The sequence below is a fragment of the Meles meles genome, chromosome 5 (genome assembly GCF_922984935.1).
Source record: "Meles meles chromosome 5, mMelMel3.1 paternal haplotype, whole genome shotgun sequence".
Classification (NCBI taxonomy): Eukaryota; Metazoa; Chordata; class Mammalia; order Carnivora; family Mustelidae; genus Meles; species Meles meles.
The window spans coordinates 130,961,941-130,984,869 of record NC_060070.1 but is presented as its reverse complement, the minus strand read 5'-3'; the positions used below and the strand labels follow the sequence as shown (position 1 = coordinate 130,984,869).

Below are 22,929 nucleotides of genomic sequence, written 5' to 3'. Positions count from 1 at the left end.
AGCACTATAAATCACAAAAATTTAAAATGAGTAAATTTGAAGAACTAACTGACTTTATTAAATGATCCATGAATCAGGTAGCAAGCCATCTAACATATAGAAAAGAGCTCTGTTGGGTTGCAGAAAAGGAAATGTTTTTAAACGCAGAAGCGAGAGGGAGGAAATTATGAGCAAAGAACGCATTGGTTTTTGGCAAGGTCACCCTTCTAAGAGAACATAAGGGGTTTATCCATAAATTTCCTGTTGACTGGTTAAAGGTTTATATGGGTGGGGTGGATGGATATGAAACCGAAATTTGTTTATGTATTAAGTCTTAGTTTGCTAACCCTGCAGCCTTACCATAAGTGACTCTATTTTGCACCTGTGGTTTTCTTTCCAGCCCAGTTTAAAGCAGTGATTTGTATTGTTCTTGAACTGGGGGAGGTGACAGCCAAAGACCCTTCCAACTGTTAAGGATTCTTTCCCAAAGAAAATACTTTCTTGAATGCTTTGTCCGAACTCGAATATATCCACAGTTACTGACACGAAAAGACGGGTTTAAAACTATTCATTCAGCAGACCATTTCTGATCCCCAAGTGCTCTACCGGCTCTATAAACCTTTCATCTTCGGCCGCGGTAAATTAGGTGGGGTGTGTGAGTGTGTGTGTGTGTGTGTGTGTGTGTGTGTGTGTGTGTGTGTTTTAAACACACCCTTATTGTTTCCCCCTTAACGCAAAGCCCATTCCTGGTGGCTGGGGGCTGAGGGCACGTCGAGGTGCGTAGGGAAGCGACCGCCCCTAGAGGGGGCAGCTCCTGTGTCCCCATTACACACCTTCGCTCTTCCGAACGCACCCCGAGGAGCTCGGACGGCCCGCGTCTCCAAGCTGTGTTTTTTCGGTTCCCGCCCCCTAGGGGACGCGTGTCCACACAGCCCATCTTAATTAATCCCCGCGACGCTAACCGCTCGGTCTCCTGCTCCTCCTTCCCCTTCCTCTTCCCCTGCCCCTCCCTATCCCACCGTCTCCGGGTCCCAGCGTCACCCCGGGCCCTGAAACCGCCCCCGCCTCGCCCCGCCCCCTATCCTGGCCTATCGGGTCCTGCTCCACTCCCCGCCCCTTTGCCTCCGGGCCATCCAGGTTCTAGATACCACCCCAGAATTCCGCCCACGCCCCACCGTTCGGCGTAGCCATGGCTGGGGTCACCGGTCGACTGATTCGGGGCTGGTGTCGGAGAGCGGTCGGGAGGTAAGTGCTGGGCCAGGGATCCAGGGTCGCCCGTGGGATCCCGGCTCGCAGAGGCGGTCGCCGCGCGCAGGAGCTGCCCTGTCTCTTATGTTGTCCGGGTAGCCGCAGGGCTATGCTTTTATGGTTTTCCAGGGAGGGAGTGATGGCAGGTGTCCTTAAACGCGCGCCCTTCCTCTTTGGCTGGGCCCCCAGAAGGTCCCGGTGGACGCGCGGGGAGGCCTGAGCTGCCACTCTTCTCCCCAGGCGTTCGCGCTCAGCCCTCCCCTCGGGCCACACGCCCGGCGGGTGTGCGTGCCACACAGCCCTCGGCCCGCGCGCCGTTTCCGCCCCCCCCCCCCCCCCCCCCCCCCCCCCCCGGCTACTGCTAGGTTGCCAACCTAATTCGCTAAAACGGGGTAGAACATCTCAGCACGCTTGGCCTTTCTGCTGAATGCTGTAGAAACGCAGGCCGTTCTCCTCCGTGTGGGGTCAGACTGCTTCCTGGGGAACACTTCTGTAGTGTTAACCCGCGGGGGACACAAACTATGTAAAAATTGAGGTGGTGGGATTAGAAATGATTTTCTCGATTTTATATATTAAACGGCAGTGCTTTGTAATTTTTTAAAGTTTACTTTCAGATAAGTGAGTTTGTGCGTATTTTGTGAGAGCTTGCACATTTAGGCTTTGTGATAGACATTTTGTTCCTTCGTTTTCTGTTTGGAGCTTAACATACATCACGTAGGATGCAGAGTTTTTCCCTTTTTGGAGAGAAACTAATTCAGTTATTTAATGTAAAAATTATTGAAGACTACTGAATTACTAATTTCAGTTAGTAATTAGAAATTGGAAAATTACTAATTTGCTGAATTACTAGTATTTCAGAGTTTGAACCTAGGGGTTCTTTATGCTCTGAAAGTCATATTGCAGAGGAAGTTATACATTGGGTGTGGGCGTTATTAAAACTGTATTATTTTAATCATCCTGGATCCCACTGACTTTAACTTTATATGCCAGGGTCTTCATTGGCAACATCAGTTTTTTGCTTGCGGCCTCAATACTGTGCACCGAAATTTTCTCTTCCTCTGCCTACTAAACACTCTGCCTGGTTGTGCTCACTGTTTCTGCTCTGCTCCTAGCTCGCTGGTTAACCTTCTCAGGGTGAGTAGTTACGGGTTATCAGCGCAGATTCACAGACTAGCTTCCACAGCAGTTAGATTTCCCCTAGGTAGGTCCCCCACCTAGTAAGAAGTGGCTCTTTGTCTGGAATGCCAACAACAGCTCATCTTTTTGAACTCTTCTTGTATCTTAACCCAGTCTCTCCTCCCTCTGATGTGGGAAACAAAAGCAAAAGAAAAATTAAGTTTCCTTACTACTTAACAACCCATTGACGAGTCCTTGAAACAGGTAAAGAAACAGGTAAAGCGACATTCCTCTGGGAACTCAGTTGCCTTAGTGTTAATGCTTTGCTGAGGGCAAAAAGCAATCTTAGCCCAGCCCCCAGGCTCCTGTAAGTCCACATTAACATATTCCTTTGGAAATGTCCTTTATCTCTACCCCCCAAGATACATCTTGACAATCATCCCCCAAGCTTATGACCCACAGATACACATCTGAAGGGTCTCATGACTAAGGTTACATTAGGCAGTAATAAATGACCTTTTCCTAACAATAGTTGGTCCCTTTGAGGTCCTGGAAAACTTGGTTCCAAAATTCGCTAGAGACTTAGGCTTTCCCTAACCCTTTTCCAACTTGAGTGTGTGATGGGCCACTCCTCATGACCCTGGTGCAGCTCTTTCTGCCCATTGGTCCTGTCCCTGTGCTTTAATAAAATCACCTTTTTTGCACCAAGGACGTCTCAATTCTTTCTTGGCGGTCAGCTCTGAACCCCAGCATCTTTCCAATATCACTTCCACCTGTAGGTTGGGACACACATTTTGCTGAACAGAAAGAATTGACCTGTTTATACTTTGTTAATCAGTGAGGGTGATGTGTCGTAATCAACAGAGCGACAAGGGCAGACAGGATTTCTGGTCCTTAGGACACAAAAGACCAAATTCTGTGCACTTGACCTCTTCAGTCTCAGTCTCCTGCTCACTTCCATCTTACAGTGCCTTTCATTTACTTTCTTGCCTGTGGCAGAATTTACATGGCCATTCACAATCTCCTGGCTTTTATCAGTATCTAATTAGAATGCTCTAATTGCTGTGCTGGATTGTAGCTTCCTTTTCCTTTATTTTAAGATTGCTACAGTTAGCTTCTATATTTCTTTTTTTAGGGATCATTTTGAAAACCACTGTTGGGAAGGAAGAAATTTATTCTGCCCCTTAAGGTCCTTCTAGCTGGATTAAGAATCAAATTGACAGAGACAGATTAATGGGAGAAAATCAAATTTAGTCTCATACCCACATGGAATCCACATAGACTTGAAATTCCAAAGATAGGCTGCATGAGGCTTACATGACTTATATTTTGAAGCTTATATTCAGAGCTAAGGAGAAGGGTTAGGAGTCTGAGGATACAAAACAGGAAGATCATTAGCAGGAAGGTGAGAGGAGATCTTGAGAAAACAAAGATTGTCCCATTATACAGATAAGTTTCTTAGATAAAGAGGAATCTCTATTCATGGGTCTCTTCCTGGTACAGGCTCTTCTTTCCGATGTAAACTTGGGCAGTAGGTGGGGAGTCAGAGAGCTTTTCCTGCTTCTGCTGGGCTTTGCTTGCTTTTAACTCAAAATATTGCTCATGCCCAAGGGGTCCATCTTGGGACGGCCTGCCCATGGCCCATACACCACTAACCGTGGCCCTTACACCAGTAACCATTTGCAGCCATCTTGTTGTATAGGATCAGGTATAGGGAACATATTTCAGGAGAAACAGAGTGTTTGGTATGTACGGATTGGCAGCCATTAGAACTCAGTCTGCCTGTCTGCAGCTCCCTGAAGGTCCCGGCACTTCAGCTGCACGTGAGCAAAACAGCAATGGGAGCCAGTCAGAAGGATTTTGAGAATGCAGTGAATCAGTTGAAACTGTTGAAGGAGGACCCAGGAAATGAAGTGAAGCTCAAACTCTATGCACTCTATAAGCAGGTAAATGCCTAATGTCTGACGTAACCTAGAGACATTTTGAGCCAATGGCTACTCAGATAGATCTGAAATGCAGCTTTCGTATTATATGAAGGTTTGTATTGCTTCCTTTCCTCTGAAGAGTGTCTACATGGGAGTTTTTGTATACTCGTCTTTGCAGTACTGTTAAAGCAAAAAGGAACCCACTAGGATCACTCTGGAGTCAGACTTAAAAGAGATAACCACTGAAGGTGTAGACCTTATTTGGCTTCTGACTAGAAAAAAATCAACTGAAAAACTGTTTTGAGACCACTGGGGAAATTTGTGGACTGAGTATTAGGTGATACCTAGGAGTTATTATTAAAGGCACCATGGTTATATAAGAAACAGTTGATGTTCTTGAGGAATGCACACTATGTAGGGGTGAAATAGAATGGCACTTTGAATGCAACATGGGGGGTTAGAGGGGTAGGAGAAGAAGAAGTGAAACAACATGGGATGGGGAGGGAGACAAGAAGAAATGAAACAAGATGGGATGGGGAGGGAGACAAACCATAAGTGACTCTTAATCTCACAAAACAAACTGGGTTGCTGGGGGGAGGGGGGGGTTGGGAGAGGGGGAGGAGGGTTATGGACATTGGGGAGGGTATGTGCTATGGAGAGTGCTATGAAGTGTGTAAACCTGGCGACTCACAGACCTATACCCCTGGGGATAAAAATACATTATATGTTTGTAAAAAAAAAAAAGAAATAAAAAATTTAAAAAAAAAAGAATGGCACTTTGAGAGTCATTAAAATGAGAGAAAGAAAGAAGGAAAAAGAAGGAAGGGAGGAAAGAAAGAAAGAAAAGAAAAGAAGGAAGGAGGAAGGAAAGAAAAGAAAGAAGAAAGAAAAGGATGGACAAAGCAAGTATGGCCAGAAATTATGGTTATTGAGTTAGGTCGAGTATTTGGAATTCATTATAATATTCTGCTCTTCTATATGTTTGAAAATTTGTATAACAAAAATTTCAAACTAAAATTTTTAAGTTGTGATGTCTAAGAACAACCTTGGGAAGTCAGCTGGTTTTGGGCTCCTGTGTGTGATCTGTGTTCTTCTTCCCATGATCCGAATGAGCCTCTCTTAGTGTCCTACGGATATATGTACTGAAGAATTTGACTTTTTGCTCAGAACGAGGCCAGGACTTTGCTCTTAACTTCTGGGAAGTAATCACTAAGTGTCAAAAGGTCAGGCCTGCTAAGGAGTGTCTCAGTCGGCCGGAGTCTAACACTGTGATTTAGAGTGAGGGCTCCTGGCTAAGTATTCAGTCATGCCAACGCCGTGGAGCCTCAAATGAAAACTCTGAACACCAGAGCTTAAGTGAGCTTCCCTGGTGGGCAGTACTCCCTGTGTGTTACCACACATCTGTTCTGGGGGAAGTACTGTTTCCTGACTCCAGGCTGGGTGCAGGGAGGGGGGCTTGCATACGGTGTTGCCTCTCCCTCTCCAGATATCTCCCTTTTGCAGGGTGACCCTTGCCTCTTTGTCTTTGGAAAATCTATGCCTCCTCCGCTGCCTTTGTTTCTCAAAGCCTCTTCTTTCCACTTTAAGCTAATGGTGGAATTTAAAGTTTTTACAGGTGGCTACGTAAGGGGCATGGGATATTCATCTCAAAACATTCAGTCCACCTACTCTCAATTAGTAAAATTTAGTTTTCTATGGTTCCTCTTTGCATAGCCTTCATTTAAGTTCCTATAGGGCCAGTGGCTCTGGCACTCTCCCATCCCTGCTACCCCAGGTTCGACTCTGTTCAGTTGGCAGAAATTCACCACTGAATTCGTGGAATTTTTTTGTGCCTTTGAGTGGGCTTTCAGAATATATGGTAGGTTTCCAAATGTTTGTTGGCTGGTTACGTTTGAAGATAGTTTGCTTGAATATTTTGACTGTGTGTGAAAAATGGGATCCTCGATACATTTTTATGTAACTATAAGGAGTTTTTAAACTCCTAACAAACTATTAGGAGGTTTGTTTGTTTATTTATTTATTTTTTAAAGATTTTATTTATTTATTTGACAGATAGAGATCACAAGTAGGGAGAGAGGCAGGCAGAGAGAGAGAGAGGAGGAAGCAGGCTCCCTGCCAAGCAGAGAGCCCGATGCGGGGCTCGATCCCAGGACCCTGGGATCATGACCTGAGCGAAAGGCAGAGGCTTTAACCCACTGAGCCACCCAGGCGCCCCAGGAGTTTTTTAAAGAGTACTTTGCCAAAACCCTTGTCTGACTTTGTTTTCATATTCAGGCATTTAGAACTTATTTTAGGGACCGATAGCTGATGGCACATTTTGTCTCTCCGGTCTTTTTTCTGTTGTATATTTTTATTTATTTTTTTTTTAAGATTTTATTTATTTATTTGACAGACAGAGATCACAAGCAGGCAGAGAGGCAGACAGAGAGAGAGGAGGAAGTAGGCTCCCTGCCAAGCAGAGAGCCCGATGTGGGGCTCGAACCCAGGATCCTGGGATCATGACCTGAGCTGAAGGCAGAGGCTTTAACCCACTGAGCCACCCAGGTGCCCCCTCTGTTGTATATTTTTAGCAGCAGCATCGAAGACAGTGCAAGGGGAAGATCAAGATGAATTCCTGTATCTTCTAAAAGTGTTTGGGAGGGGACGGCGCATTCTTGCTATTTGTACATTTTAAATCTTAAATATCTGACACTCTAATTTGCATGGACACGTAACTGATAATTGCCCCTCTCCTTTTCCCAGGCCACTGAAGGACCTTGTAATACACCTAAACCAGGTGTGTTTGACTTGATCAATAAGGCCAAATGGGAGTCATGGAATTCTCTTGGCAGTCTGCCCAAGGTACATTTACTTGCTACTTTGCTTTTATTTTACTTGCTATATTCCTGAAGGAAGTTGGGTGCTTCTCATTTTTAAACCATTATAGGTAGAACCTGCGAGATCTGGTTGATTTCTGTTGAATCAGACCTCTCTTCTTTCTTCATTGCAAAGTGCTGTTTCTTAGCATGGTAAGTTTCTCACAGTGTTTACTTATTGACCGTGGAGTGAGGTTATTTGTCATCTTCTCCTCAGGAAACTGCTAGGCAGAACTATGTGGATTTGGTGTCTGGTTTGAGTTCTTCGTTTGACTCCTCTAGCCAAGCGAAGCCTGAAACAGACAGGAAACAAGCTGGATACGAAACAGTGGTGATGACCTCTGAAGACGGCATCACAAAGATCATGTTGAACCGGCCTGCCAAAAAGAATGCATTGACCGAAAAGGTAACGTGACTTGCCCTGAGAGTTTGTCCTACTTTTCTTTCCTCCCTCTGTCTGTTTTACTCAACAACTAGAATGTTTCAGCATCGTTGCTATTTTTGTGATCTCTTGTTTGATTTGTGTAGGAAGATTAGTAATGGTGGCTACTTCTTCATACAACCAAGTTGGGCATTTGTTATTTAGAATTTGTTGGCTTTGGGTAGGTTCTATGTGTCCAAAAAGGGCACTGCAACTCTCCTAATGATGAAAGCACAAATAAATTAAATTAATAGAAATGAAACATACATTGATATAAGAGAGTAGGTGTAGAGGTTCTCTAAGGTTGACACAGACTGTCCCCAGACTCTGCTCCTTTCATTTAGACTTGAGAGTGACTACTGTTCAAGTTGCATGGGCCTTTATTTATACTAGTAGAGGGAGAAAGGAAAGAAGACCTTCATTTTAAATATAGCATAACCCAACTCTGCTTGAGATGAGCTGCTCACAAGAGCTCCTTTGATCTTTGAGTCTTTCATCAAACTACAATGATAATAAAAATAACCACTTCTACCCCTTTTCCTTGAAAAATATGTAGCGAATTAATCGGATGCCTGGTGCTGAACTGCAAGTAAAATTGCGTGGCTATAATCCTTTTCATTGGGTTTGTCATCTATATTGTAGCAGAAGGAGTCTGCTCACTTAAAATAGTGTTAAATAAGAATTTCATGAAGTTGGGTATGTGCCATTGACTTGGTAAAACATTTGATCCTCAAAACTTCATTGCCATTGCCTCATTTCTGTGTGATCATGATGATGATGGTGTTGATGGTGATGATGATGGTGATGTTGATGGGGATGATGGGGATGATGGTGATGATGATGGTAATGATGGTGGTGAATGATGGTGATGGTGGTGATGATAGTGGTGATGATAATGGTGATGCATGATCCTGGTGGTGGTGATGGTGGTGATGATGGTGATGATAGTGATGGTGGTGGTGATAATAATAGCAGCTGCTCTTTGCAGAGTGCCTAGTGTGTGTCAGTACTTTCCACACAGAGATTTCTTTAATTCCCACAAGGAGCCTACTTCTGATACTATTTAACGATAAAATAAGTAGGAATGTGCTCAAATTCCCATAACTAATAAGCTGGAAAACCTAAGTTAAAACCCTAATATATCCATGTCATAATCCCAGCTCTGGCCAGTTACCCAGTCATGCTGTGTCATCATAACCATAATAAAAATAATGGAGTTATTTCCTCATTTCCTCCCTCAGTGAATACAACTTCACCTTTACTTGTCTATTATGTCAAGTCCATACTTTTTTTTCTGTGTCTGTGTATCCATAAATACCAACCCTCTTCATCATTCTCTCCCACACTGATGTCTTATCTGAGGTAGAAATGACACCAGTGCATTAAAAACTGTAACAACGGCACCTCTAAGATTTTCACAGACATTGCTAATTTAAAATATTGGACCCGTTGTCGTTGGCTACCATTACATGTCTTGAAATCCCAGCCTTTAACACTTTCCAGACTGCCTGGGACATGCATGCTCTTTTTTGAGGTCCCAGCTGACAAACTGCTTCATGGGAAAGCTTCCCCTGGCAACCTCCCATCCCACCCGTGCTAGACATCAGTGCTTCCTCCAAGCTGTCTGCCATGATGTACTTTCCACCCAGTTTAGAGCTCCCCCTCTCTATTAATTCCAAAAGCTCAAGGACTAGGTCTTATTCGTTAACTTTTGGGAAAAGGTGGATATATTCCCCAGTGTCCACAAGAGCACATGGTACGTAACACACACCAAGTAATTGTAAAAGGATTGAAAATCCTTTCAACTGTATTGGGCCGCCTTTTTAGTTATGTAAATACAACCAGCATCACAGTTGGCGCTTTGCAGAAGACAGGCTTACAGACTGACTTTTAGTGAATCCCACATGGTGGTTGTCATTTTCAGAGTTCCTTTCTTTTTCTTGTCTCCCCCTTTCACATAGATGTATCAAGAAATCATACTTGCACTTGAAGCCGCAAGCAAGGATGACTCTACCATAACTGTTTTAACAGGTAAGACATTTTCTTAATAATTAAATTTACTTTGGAGGATTTCCAACCAGATAGGAAATTGAGCAAATAGTTCTGAGGTCTTTTCTAGTACTGAGATTTTTTTTTTTTAAGATTTTATTTATTTATTTGACACAGAGAAAGAGATCACAAGTAGGCAGAGAGGCAGGCAGAGAGAAGAGGAGGAGGCAGACTTTCTGCTGAGCAGAGAGCCCGATGCGGGCCTCCATCCCAGGACCCTGAGATCATGACCTGAGCCGAAGGCAGAGGCTTAACCCACTGAGCCACCCAGGCACCCTGAGATACTCTGTTCTTTTTAAAGTTGCTTTTTGTTTGTTTGTTTGTTTTTAGTTTTTAATTTCTTCTAAGCATTCTTGCAACACACCCAATGAAGTTAGGCCCTCTGATTACTTATTTTATAGGTGAGAACACTGAAAACTTAAGTTTTGATAAATAGCACTTTTACTATAGTTATTTTCTATATATTCTCCACTTTTGGTTTCTATTTCCTCTTTGATCCAAGCATTACATAATGTTAATTTCTTAGAGTTCCAGAAAGGCTTTGTTGTTGTTGTTGTTTTTTTTGATGGTTGGTTTTTGGTTTTCCATTTCTGTTATTGATTCCTGGTTTCACTTAATTATAATCAGATGATCAGTTTTACAAGATTTACTATTTATTTATTTATTTTGGAATGGAGGGGTAGGCAGGGGAGGAGGGAAAGACTGAATCTTAAACAGGTTCCATACACAGTACAGAGCTTGACACAGGGCTCAATCTCATGACCCTGAGACCTGAGCTGAAATCAAGAGTTGGACGCTTAACTGACTGAGCCACTCAGGTGCCCCACTAGATTTACTTTTTAAAAATCTATTAAGGTTGGGGCACCTGGGTGGCTCAGTGGGTTAAAGCCTCTGCCTTCTGCTCAGGTCATGATCTCAGGGTCCTGGGATGGAGCCTCGCATGCATCGGGCTCTCTGTTCAGCAGGGAGCCTGCTTCCCCCTCTCTCTCTGCCTGCCTCTCTGCCTACTTGTGATCTCTCTCTCTGTCAAATAAATAAATAAAATCTTTAAAAAAAAATCTATTAAGCTTTGTGTATATAGCTCCATATTAAACTCTACCTTGAAGATAAAGAACTGGAAAATGGCCAACTTTTTATATTATCCAGGAACTATTCAAAAATAAGTTCATTCTTTGAAGATACAAAGTTAAAAATATATCAGTTAGACTGACCTTTCTAATTTATGTTAGATTCCCCCATTTATGGTTTTGTCTTCTAATTAATCTTAGACTGAAAAAAGTGAAGGCATTTATTGCTATTATGTTTCTTTCACTTTCTCCTTCATATAAAAAAAAACTGCTTTAAAGCAAGTTTTTATCTTATTGACACTAAAAGACTTGTGAATAGTTATCCTTTATTATAAAATGGTCATCTATTATCTCACTTAAGGCTTCCTGCCTTGAAATCAATCTTGCCAAATATTAATGCCTTAACACCTGCCTTGATATTATTTGCACTTGCCTGGCAAACCTTTACCCATCCTTTTAGCTTTCTGTCTTTCTGAATTACTTTTTACAGTCTGCGTCTCATAGAACACATTGTTAGATTTTTTTTCCCTCTTTGATCCAGTCTGAATTTAATTTTTTTTGGGGGGGGGGGGTAAAGGCCCCTTTACCTGTTTTGATTTATGTATATGACAGATCTGTTACTTTTTAGTTCTGCATCTTACATACACTTATTACTTATGTTTCCTTTGACTGTTATTTTTTACTTTGTGATCTGGTTTGGACTTGGTGTGTGCTTTACTTCTCATGGATTGAAAGATTTTTTCCTGCTTTTAGTAATTGCTGTTATAGCATTGCATGGTACCCATCAATATCTCCAGCTCGTCTGACTCCCCTTGGACGGTGTCTCTTGGCTGCCCCTATGAGAGGCGAGGAAGGGAGCATGCATTTCCCAGTGCTCCCCAGGCCTCTCTTCTGGGTATATGGTCTGTTAAGTAGTGTTCCATTATCTTCTTGCATAGAATGTTGCCCTGGAGAAGTTTGAGGCTACCATTAATTTTGTTTTTATAAGATCTTTTTATTCCTCCTAGAAGACCAGGGGTTACTTTCCCATTCTTTATCACTTTTTCATAGAACATATGTATCCTGTTAAAACTCATTAGTAAGGCCTTTTTTTAAGTTTTCTTTGATAGTATCTCTGAATGTTTTTGTTTCAGTTGATCTGTCCTTTTTGAAAGAAATTCTAGTTATAGAAGAAATGTCTGGTCTGCTGGGACTCTTCTCTTTTATTATCTCTGAATTCTTAACTCTTGTCTTCTGTTGTTTTGCTCACTATTCTCAATTCTGTACTCTGATTGCATCTTTAGCAATGCCTGTCCTTTTTACGGCCTCTAATGCCATCATTCTTTAGTGGTTGTGATTTTCTATCTTTCTTCCTGAATTCTCCTAGGCATTTTTCTTTTCTTTCTCTTGTCTGTCACTTCAGTTTTGAGTCCACAGAAAAGTTCAGCTGGTAATTTTTTATATATACATTGGAGACCAGCATAACAATGTGTTTGGAAAAGAAGCTTTATTACTCATAAAATTATTGAAAATATTGTTTGTGACACAATTTGCTCCTGATAGTAATGTAAGAAAAAGACTAAAGAACAAATCTGTTATGTAAAAATACTGCCAATAACAAATATAGCTCTTTGTTTCTCAGTTCCCCAGATATAACTGAAACCCTACTACAAAACAAATATGTGTTCTGAATTTTTCTTTTGAAACTTGCCCTTGAGCCCATTTTAGTGTGGTTTCTGCCTTTTGCTTAGATTCCCACTCTGGCCTTTGTATCATTAAATCCAGGGACATTTTTCAGCCTTCATCTGTCTTCTCCCCCTTCTTAAACCTCTGTCTTCCCTAGGCTTCCCTAGGTCTGCCCTCCAATCTGCTGTCTCTGATCTCCTTTGCAGGTTCATCCCTCTGTGTGGTCATCAGAAGGGAGGGTTCCTGAAAGCTTAGTTCTAAGCACTGTTCTCACTTCTTGTTCTCCCTGGACCTTGCATCCATGCCCTTTCTCCAACAAAAGTCCATATGCTGGTGCTTCTCCCCTTGGTATCTCTTGGGTCAAGACATTCCCCAGGGCTCCCGTCTAGTATATCTACCTGGAATTTCTTCATAGGTGTCGCCCCCCACATCTTTGTCTCTGGAGCTTTCTCAGTGTTCCAAATCACGGTGGGTGGCTCCACATTTGCCCTGTTACATAGACCAGAATCTTAACATTCATGATTGACCTTGTCCTTCTCTCACCTCCTACGTCCACTCTAATCCCATTTCCTTTCATCAGAAGCCCATTGTTCTCTGTCCTGTGCACTAGTCCAAGCTACCATGGACTCTTGTCTGAACTGAAACAGTCCCTATCTCATCTTTATGATTGCCTTTTGTCCTCCTCTCTCCCTTGCCTTGTCCTGTCTCACAGACCCAATAGAATCTTTTTCCAAATAAAATTTTATTCTTCCCCCAGTTAAAACTTCAGTGGTACCAAGACAATTCAGTGGAAAGAGAAAAATCTTTTGACAAATGATGCCAGAGCAATAAATACCCATATGGGGGGAAATGAACTTCAACCCCATCTTACACCCTGTACAAAATCTAATTTAAAAGTTCTATAAGCATAAAACCCAGAAACACAAAACTTCTAGAAGAAAACAATCTCTTTGTGACCTTGAGGTAGGCAGAGATTTCTTGGACAGGATGCAAAAAGCATCAGCCATAAAAGAAACTATTTACAACGTGGACTTCATCAGAATTTAAAATATCTGCTTATCAAAGACAAAAGTAAGAAAATGAATATACAGGTACTAAAGGCTGGGTTAGGGGACTATTTGTTCTACATAAACTGGATTAAGGATTATTACCCAGAATATATAAAGAGCTCGTTAGAAATTAACAATTAACAACCAGATTTAAAAATGAGATAAAGGACTTGGACACCTCATAAAAGAAGGTAACACAGATTTCCAATAAGTACATGAAAAGGTGCTCAATATCATTAGCCTTCAGAGAAATGGAAATTAAAATCAGTGAGATATTTCACCCAGTAGAATGACTAAAATCCAAAAGATAAACAAGCATGAAATGTTGGTGATGATTTAGAGCAACTGGGACCTCTCCACATTTCTAAGATGAGATTGCTTCAGAAAACTGGCAGCTTTTTATGGAGTAAAACCTCTACCAGCTCAGTGACATATCAGTCCACTCCTAAGCAATTAGTTCAGCTAAATTGAGCAGGTATCCACTGAATGATTTATAATCTAGTTCATAGGAGCCAAAAACAACTCATGTCCACCAACAGATGAATGAACAAAGTGTTGACTGGACATACAGTGGACTACTACTCAGCAATATAAAGGAATGGAGAACTGATTCGAGAACATAGGTGAATCTTTAAGACACAGTTCAGCAAAGAGAACACAGATGCAAGAGTACATGCAGAATTCCTCTTATAAAATTTCTAAAATAGGCAAAAGTATTCTATGGTGATTGAAGTCAGAAAGTGGTTGTGTCAGGGCAGAGTGGGGTGGGATGGCTGGAAAGGAGCTTAAGGGAACTTTCTGGGATGGTGGGAAGGTCTTATATCTTGTCTCAGATGGCGATCGCGCAGGTACTTGCTATCATCAAAAATCATTGAACTGAATGTTTAAAATTGGTGTTCTTGTCTGTAAATTATGCTTTAACACAAAACACCTTCAGTGGCTCTTAGAATAAAAGTCAAAAATTCTTTTCTTTTTTTAATTTTTTTTTTTTTAATTTATTTGACAGAGAGAAATCAAACTAGGCAGAGAGGCAGGTAGAGAGAGAGGAGGAAGCGGGCTCCCCGCAGAGCAGAGAGCCCGATGTGGGCCTTGATCCCAGGACCCTGGGATCATGATCTGAGCCGAAGGCAGAGGCTTTAACCCACTGAGCCACCCAGGCGCCCCTAAAAGTCAAAAATTCTTAATGGATCAGCAAAGCCCCGAATGGTCCATACTGCCTGTCCTCCTCCTACACCAGCTTCCCCTCTGGCTTTTTCTGCTCTGGCACAGTGGCCAGAGTTAGCCCTTTTCACAGGACCTTTGCACATGGTGTTCCCTCTGCATGAATTCTTCCTACCCTCCTTCTTCTAGCTACCCTTGCCTGTCCTTCAGATCTCAGTTCAGTTTTTCCTTCCTTACTTAGAAACATCCCTCCTTAAACCTTCAGGTTAAAACAGATCCTCTGTTAGAGACTCTCATACCTTCATTGAGTACTTTTCCTTTATATCAGAGTTGTATTATCTACATTTGTTTGTATGTTTCTAGATCAATGTCCAGCTTACTTACCTGTCTTTAAATTAGGGCAAGAGCCATGGCTGGTTCACCAGTGTATTTGCAGTACTTGCTATAGAGCCTGGCACATGGCAGATACTCAGTAATTACAGAATGAATGAATGGTGAATCTGTGGATTTCATTTACAGGAAATGGAGATTATTACTCTAGTGGAAATGACCTGACGAATTTCACTAATGTTCCTCCTGATGGAGTAGAGGTGAAAGCTAAAAATAGTGCCATTTTACTGAGGTAAGAGTGACATTTGTCTGATCCCAGCGGACTTGTTCATATTCATCAAAGTGGCATTTAGGCCAGCAGAAGTAAGATAAATGCTTCTTTGTGTCAGTGTCATTAATGCGACTTGGACAAGCGCATTTCTCCAGACCGCCTCTGTCAGTTTGTGGGCACTTATTCTATCACTTTAACTGTTGTTTCCCGTTCATCCTGCTGCTCTACGTGAGGTTCAGTTAGAAAGCAGAAAAGTCAACTACAGTTGTAAAAAAAATTTCTCTCATACTGGAGCAGAAAGATTTAGCAAATTCTCATCCAGCTAGAAAAATGCATGATTTCCATGATTGCTGGTGATGGGACATGTGAAGTACTCTCAGCACAGAGGACATGAAGGCCTCTCTCTTCTTAACTCATGTATCCCTACCCGGTTCCTGATTCCCGTGAGCTATAATATTGCAATATATGCTCAGCCAGCCATCCCAATCTCCCCAAGTCTGCAGCTGACCTACAGCCCTGACCTGGCTGAGGTTGAACCAAGGTCAAGCATAGAGGACTCAGTCTATGAGTTTCCATTAAATGCCATCTAGGTGGGTATCCAGGCTGGCCAGAGTTCATTTCAGACTCATGCTGTCTTCCTTGCTGTACTTCAGTGATGCTGCATTGGGACGTTGTTTATTATTATTACTGTGTTCAACTAGCCAGCATATAGTCCTCTGCTCTATTCCTTATGTTCCACATATGAGTGAAACCATATGATAATTGTCTTTCATTGCTTGACTTATTTCACTTAGCATAATCCCCTCCAGCTCATTTAACTATGCTTTTGTATTTCCATTTCTTTAGGGATTTTGTAGGCTCTTTCATAGATTTTCCTAAGCCTCTGATTGCCGTGGTCAACGGGCCAGCTGTGGGAATCTCTGTCACCATTCTCGGGCTGTTTGATCTTGTGTACGCAACCGACAGGGTGAGCGAGCTCCCAGCAACATAGAAAGTCATGGAGTAAAAATGAGGTCTTCTGAATTCTCTTTTATTGTTGGCTGTTCGTAAATGTATTGCATGATTTACAGTAGAGTGGACTAAATTTTGCTTTTTCCCAAAGAATTAGTTTAATTTGGATTGTTTTATTTGTCCTTCATTATTAACTTTGGTTTTCCTAAACACCAGTATTATTGTGAACATTGTTCCAACTATTTTGGTTCTATATTCTAATCAGATTATGCAACAGTTCCTCAACTTTTGATTTTCCAATTAATTTAAAATAGGAGCTCTTGAAAGCTGGCTATTGGTGGGGTGGTGGAGGGAGACAGTATTTTTGCATGTTCTGCAAGTGGATAATTTGATACCTTTTTCCTTGTAAACAAATTCTGGAGTTTAGAATTTTCGGATATTAGAATTTTTGAATAAGAAGGGGTTTTAAAGGACCATCTACCCTCACTCCCTTCTTGCAGATAAGTAAATGAAAGCTCAAGTTACTTACCTAAACTCTTTAGTGTTGTGTTCACCATTGAATTGCATTGATTTTAATTTCTGTTCTTACTATAGTATTAATGTATATCATAGTAGAAGATAAAATTTTGAAAAAATCTGGAAAAGCACGAAGGGCTAAGTTAAAAATCACTTCTTATCTTACCACTTAGACATAACCAGTCCCTGCTGCTGAACCTTAGGCTCTCTCCAATTCTGTCATTATAAACAAAGATGTGATGACCATGTATCTTAGAACTTTTACTGTAGAACTAATAACCGCTTTTAGGGTTATCGATTCTTAGAGTACTTTTTGCTTATGCAGTGGTACAGTTTCCTGCTCTACAACCTTATGGGAAACATTTGGTTTTTACTGCTGAAGAGATGCCTAGTTTTGTCTGAAGGTGTTTTCTCTGATAGACATCACCATATTTTAAAATCTTTATCTCTTGAGTTCATCTTTTTTTTTTTAAATTGGTCTCAGTTTGATTGGATTGGGTATCTTGTCAGACCTAATTGTTTTTAATAATTGTCCCCTGAAAATAACAAGTGAGATTCTAGGTGCCAGGCTGCCTAACCTTCATAGGTAGAAGCTTTTGCTGAAAGGCAGAAATCAATAGCCTGTGGTCACATCATATATGTTAGAGGAAGATTGATCACCTGGTCTTGTCCAAGGGTGGGGTCAGGAGGTCCTAACCTGAACTTAAGGATTTCATTCTTCAGTACTTAGAAGGCAGATACATCATCCTATTTGAATATTCTCCAGATTCTCCCTCAGAATTTAAAATGACTGTCACATCCATCATCTTTTCAAGATTTCTAGGACTTCAGTCCTACGATACAAAATGGAACTGAAATAGAAAGAAAACATATGTAGATCCTTTCAGTGCTAAAACATTTGGCCCAGAGTAAAATATTTGACAAATAGTGATCACTGCTGACCAACTGAATTAAAAGAAGGTTCAATTTAAAATCAGAGACACAGAAGAAAGAACCTGTGAAGAGGAATGCATTTTATAGGATTTACCATTATTGGCTTCTTAAACAAATACCATAGTAAATGTGGGTTTAACACTCTTACAACCAGATTATTCTTTATTATGGGCAAGAGGCAAGAGTTAACAGTGCCCATTAGCTTCTTTGTTAGCGAATCATACATTTCCCCTATGAGGTAATAAAAGTGTAGAAATCATAAAAATAGTATTTGGGTGCCCACCACGTCCTGGGCCCTTTGTTGATACACATGATACATACTCACTTACGCTCACAGCACCCTATGAGATAGGTACTTCGTCTCCATTTTACAATGAAGTCTACTGTGGCACGAAGAGGCTAAGAAGCTTCTAGAGTCACCAAGCAGTCAGATGCCAGAGCCCGACCCTTAATTACATTTACTGCTCTATTTCTGAAAAGAAGTTAAATGCTGCTTACTCTCAGTTCTGCACATACCTGTTTGTGACCCTTTAGCTACGGTTGACGTTTTCTTTCACTTTCCTCTTATACTCCTTAGGCTGTGACTTCTCAGTACATCTTCTTGAATAAGCTTGTTTTTGGGGGGAGGGAGTGATAAGTGACGTTACTAACGTTTTAATATTTTCATTTTTACTTATATGCTGTGTATATTATATATTTATGTCTTCTAACAATATTCATTAAGAAAGAGCACCATATCTGATTATGGGATGTGAAGTCTAAATGTTCTGCATACATATTGTCAATTATAAATTAATTTCCTTTCATAAGGACTTCTCATTCATCAAGAAATACACAAAAATATTCCTTAAATCAAAAAAAAAGGGGCGAAGGGGCGCCTGGGTGGCTCAGTGGGTTAAAGCCTCTGCCTTCAGCTCAGGTCATTGATCCCAGGGTCCTGGGATCGAGCCCTGCATCGGGCTCTCTGTTCCACAGGGAGCCTGCTTCCTCTTCTCTCTCTGCCTGTCTCTCTGCCTAGTTGTGATTTCTCTCTGTCAAATAAATAAAATATTTTTAAAAAGGGGGGGCATCTAGGTGGTACAGTTGGTTGAGCTTCTGACTCTTGGTTTCAGCTTAGGTTATGATCTCGGGGTCATGAGATCCATCCCTGCATCAGGCTCTGCACTCACAGGGAGTCTGCTTGAGAATCTCTCTCCCTCTGCCCCTCCTCTCCCCAAAATAGGTGAATAAATCTTTAAAAAAAGAAAAACAAGGGGCGCCGGGTAGCTCAGTCAGCTAATTATGCAACTCTTGATCTCAGCTTATGTCTTAATCTCAGGGTTACAAGTTCAAGCCCTACACTGGGCTCCATGCTGGGCTTGCGGTCTACTTTAAAACAAAAACAAAACCTAAGATGACTCTATGGTCTAAATAACCAGTATTGAAATAGATTCTTGTGTTTAAAGCAATTCAATAAAACCTCTCTGAGGCAAAATCAAGACAGATGACAGACTGAGAAGACAATTTTCCAGGTGATATTATCAAGGCTAATCTCTCTAATATATTTTTTAAAATACATTTTATAAAGTGATAGATCAACAACTTGATGTAAAAATGGGCGATGGAGAGGGATACATAGCTCACAAAAAATAAAGTACAAATGGCTCCTTCAAACATAGGAAGAAGACCCTATTAAGACCCTATTTCAATCAGAATACGTAAAGAACCACAATTCGCTAATAGAAAGACAACTTATTAACTTAAAAATAGTGGGCAAAGTATTATGAGGGTTACATCACCAAAGAAGATATAAAAAGAGCTAATAAGCACATGAAAAGATGCTCACCATCATTAGTCATTACAGAAATGTAATTTAAAACCACAAGCCACTATTAACACACCTACCAGGACAGTTGAGGTTAAGACAACTGACAATAACAAAGTTTAGCAAGGATGTGGAGCAACTGGAATCATTCACTGCGGGGGCGGCGGAACATGAAACACCACGCTGGAATTCTTTTGTTGGTCTTAGACCACAGTTTACCACACATCCCTAGCAGTTCCACCCCTACGTATTTACCCAAGAGAACTGAAAACACGTTCATGCAGAGACCTGTGTACAAGTTTTCATTAACAGTCTTATTCATCATAGCCAAAATACTAGAAATAACACCAGTGGCTTCAACTGGTGAGTGGATACAGGAACTGCGGTGTCCATACGATGGAATTCTACTCAGAAATGACAAGGAACAAGCCACCAGTACAGTAGCGTGGTGACTCTCAAAAAGTCTTATGCTAAGGACCAATGGCTACAGAATGCATGATTCCATTTATATTACATTCTAGAGAAGGCAAAACAAGGGACAGAAAACAGATGCAGTGGTGGTTTGAGGGTGTCAGGAATGGATTGACTCCAGAGGCCCTTTGGGGAGAAGGAGATAATTCTACATCTTGACGTGGTGGTGGCTACGTCACCATGTACCTTCCTTAAAACTCACCAAGCTGCGTATATCTAAGAGTGAACTTTGTGTTCGATAATACCACAGCAATCCTAATTTAAACAAAACAAAACTTCCTCAATTTAGTATCGTGAGGATATATACAAATAGTGATTTTTAAAAATCACATACAAAAAATAATTGTCTTTCTTTTCTTTTTTCTCCAAATAGGCAACATTTCATACTCCTTTTAGTCACCTTGGCCAAACTCCAGAAGGTTGTTCCTCTTACACTTTTCCGAAGATAATGGGCCCAGCCAAGGTAACTCTTGGAAACCTTCAAAATAAGTTGTAATAAGTGTAAGGGCGCCTGGGTGGTTCAGTTGGTTAAGCATCTGACTCTTAATTTTGGCTCAGGTCATGATCTCGGCGTCCTGGGATGAAGTACCGTGTCAGGCTCCGTGCTCAGCGGGCATCTGCTTGAGGATTCTCTCTCTCCCTCTGCCCCACCCCCACTTACACTCTCTCTCTCTCTCTCTCTCAAATAAATAAATCTTAAAAAAAAAAGTAACCTCTGTTCAAAAAGTAATTCTATACTCTTTTCTTTCCCTTGATAATAGAGACAGAAGAAAAGTGAGTTATTTGCTCCTCAACTCTAAAAGTTTCAAATACAGAAGAGCTAGGCTATGGGAAATGTCTGATATGAGGGAAAATTAGAAACTCTCCCTGACTCCCAGGACTAGGATCTGCTTTTGCCACTGGGTGCCTAGTGCCTCGTCCTCCACTGCTGTGTGGCATCAGTCGTTAGAGGACCAGGGCTGTGCCAGCTCAGGATCACACTTAATATCTGTGTAGATGAGCGGCGTCCCCTGGAAGCCGTCCTCATGGGGGCTTAACGCCTTCCAGAGTTGCTCCCAGTCATAGCAGCCTCCATGTCAGTAGGTTTAGCTATGTGTTCAGGCTCCCAGAAGGGTTCCGTGGCTGCCCAGGTCTGTCCCCATGTCTGTGGAAGCCCAGGTGCCAGGCTCTGCATGATGAGACCCAACAGCAAAGAGCCAAGGAAAGGGAAGGCTTAACCAATTCTTGGAGCCCTGAATGGGGTGGGGTTGGAATGGAGCCTGTTTTCATTGACTGCCAGGTTTTCGGGGCAAATACATAGTTTTCTAAAGCTCATTATTCCATCACATGTCCTGAGTCTTTATGACAGATTTTAACTTTGAAATGTTGGGCAGAGCTAACTCCAAGGCTTAGGGCATTTGACTATGAAGTAATATTTTTCTGGAAGCACTACTGGAAATACAGAGGATATCTGCCTGGTGACCTCTGTTTTGTTAGAAACTGTATTAGTCCTTCTTCCCTTTTCTTTGGTCAGGTGAACTAATTAGTAGTACCTGTGCAGGTAAAGAAAAGTGTCAGAGCTGGACCACTTGCATAGCGATTCCAAGGAAGGGAAGTTTGAAAATTTGGGTGCCTCAAGTTTGGTTGGCATTCACTGTGACCTGGATTTTCCTTTTTTTTTTTTTTAAGTTCTTTTTTCTTTTATAATTGTTTGTAGTGTATAAAACGGAAAATTCTAGCTGTGTGGGTTAAAGGATCAGCATCTACTTCAGGTCCTTTCTGCCCTGGGCTCCCTGCTCTTGCCTTCTTGGCACAGACACATACAGAAGCAAAAATACTTGCAAACCTTCCAGAGAGCCTGAGATGCTCTCAGCACAGTTTGTCAAGCATTGCCTATCGAGGTCTTCAGTTTCCCCCTTAACAAGAAATACTGGCAGCCTCAAAGGACTATAAAGGAACTGCCCTCTGTCTCCTCAAAGTGGTTAGTTCAGAGGTTAGTTCTGAGGTTAACTGACCTGTGTTTCATTAAGTTAATGTCTTAATCTTGCTTTCGTTTCAGGCAGCAGAGATGCTCATTTTTGGGAAAAAGTTAACTGCTGGAGAAGCCTGTGCTCAAGGACTTGTTACTGAAGTTTTTCCTGATAGCACCTTTCAGAAAGAAGTTTGGACCAGGCTGAAAGCATATTCAAAGCTCCCCCAGAATGTTAGTGTTGTCTTTCGGTTTTTCATTTTTTCTCCTAGTAGAAACCAAGGAAATAGTTTATTTGCCTTAAGAGAATAAGCATTTAAAAAACAAGATATACCTTGGTTGGCTTTAAGCACATCTAAATTTGAGATTTAAAATAACCATAATAATGTTAGAAATGCTGATTTTTTTTAAAGAACTTCTCAAGGAGGCATTTTAGTGTCATGATATATATGAAGGCAGAGGGACAGTTCTTTCTGGGGATAACTTTGAGGAGGATGATAGGCGGTATTTGCCAAGCACTTTTATTCTTGAATCCAGTTGCGAAGCCAGATCAGGTTGACTTTTAGGAGATTCTTCCTGTGTAGCACTTTGGTTTTTATATGTGATGACTCATGACTGACTGCTCTTATATTCATTCTGCTGAAAATGTGGTCCTGGAATCAGAATCTTTAGTGTCTCTCTGAGGCTTTTTAGAAATGTGTGATCCCAGGTCCTCTCCCACGTCTACCAAGACAGTTCGCACACACATTACAGTTTGAGAAGCACTGTCCTATGTTACACATACGTCTGAAGGCGGGACAGGACTCTGTGAACCATGGAGAAACAAAATTCAGCACTCTAGAATAAACCCCACTCCCTCTAGAACGCCCCTTAACCTTACTGCTGGTTTTGTGTTTTCAGGCCGTTCGTATTTCAAAACAGATCATCAGAAGTCAGGAGAAAGAAAAGCTGCACGCTATTAACGCTGAAGAAAGCAGCATCCTCCAGGAAAGGTGGCTGTCCAGCGAATGCATGAATGCCATCATGAACTTCTTTTCCCGAAAAGCCAAGCTGTAACGCCTGTTACAGCAGTGTTACGCATTTCAGAGGAAGGGATGTGCTGTCATTTCTGATTTTCAATTCTTGAACTAATAAACTGTGCCTTTTCTCAGCGCTAACATATCATTTATG

At 41.5% G+C, this 22,929-nt stretch overlaps 1 protein-coding gene across 2 annotated transcripts; it reads left to right on the top strand.

Moving 5' to 3' along the window:
- Positions 1 to 1,087: 1,087 nt before the first annotated feature.
- ECI2 (enoyl-CoA delta isomerase 2) lies at positions 1,088 to 22,920 on the top strand. Of its 2 annotated transcripts, XM_046005642.1 has the most exons (11): positions 1,137 to 1,224; positions 2,218 to 2,361; positions 4,136 to 4,289; positions 7,011 to 7,109; positions 7,341 to 7,529; positions 9,506 to 9,575; positions 15,055 to 15,157; positions 15,983 to 16,103; positions 20,185 to 20,274; positions 21,850 to 21,993; positions 22,660 to 22,920. In XM_046005642.1, exons 3-11 carry the CDS (start codon positions 4,182 to 4,184, stop codon positions 22,813 to 22,815), a joined length of 1,080 nt encoding a protein of 359 aa, XP_045861598.1. In that variant the 5' UTR covers positions 1,137 to 1,224; positions 2,218 to 2,361; positions 4,136 to 4,181; the 3' UTR covers positions 22,816 to 22,920. The 2 variants fall into 2 exon arrangements, with proteins under 2 accessions (XP_045861597.1, XP_045861598.1); XM_046005641.1 differs by lacking the exon at positions 2,218 to 2,361 and having other exon boundaries at positions 1,088 to 1,224.
- The last annotated feature ends 9 nt before the right edge of the window (positions 22,921 to 22,929 follow it).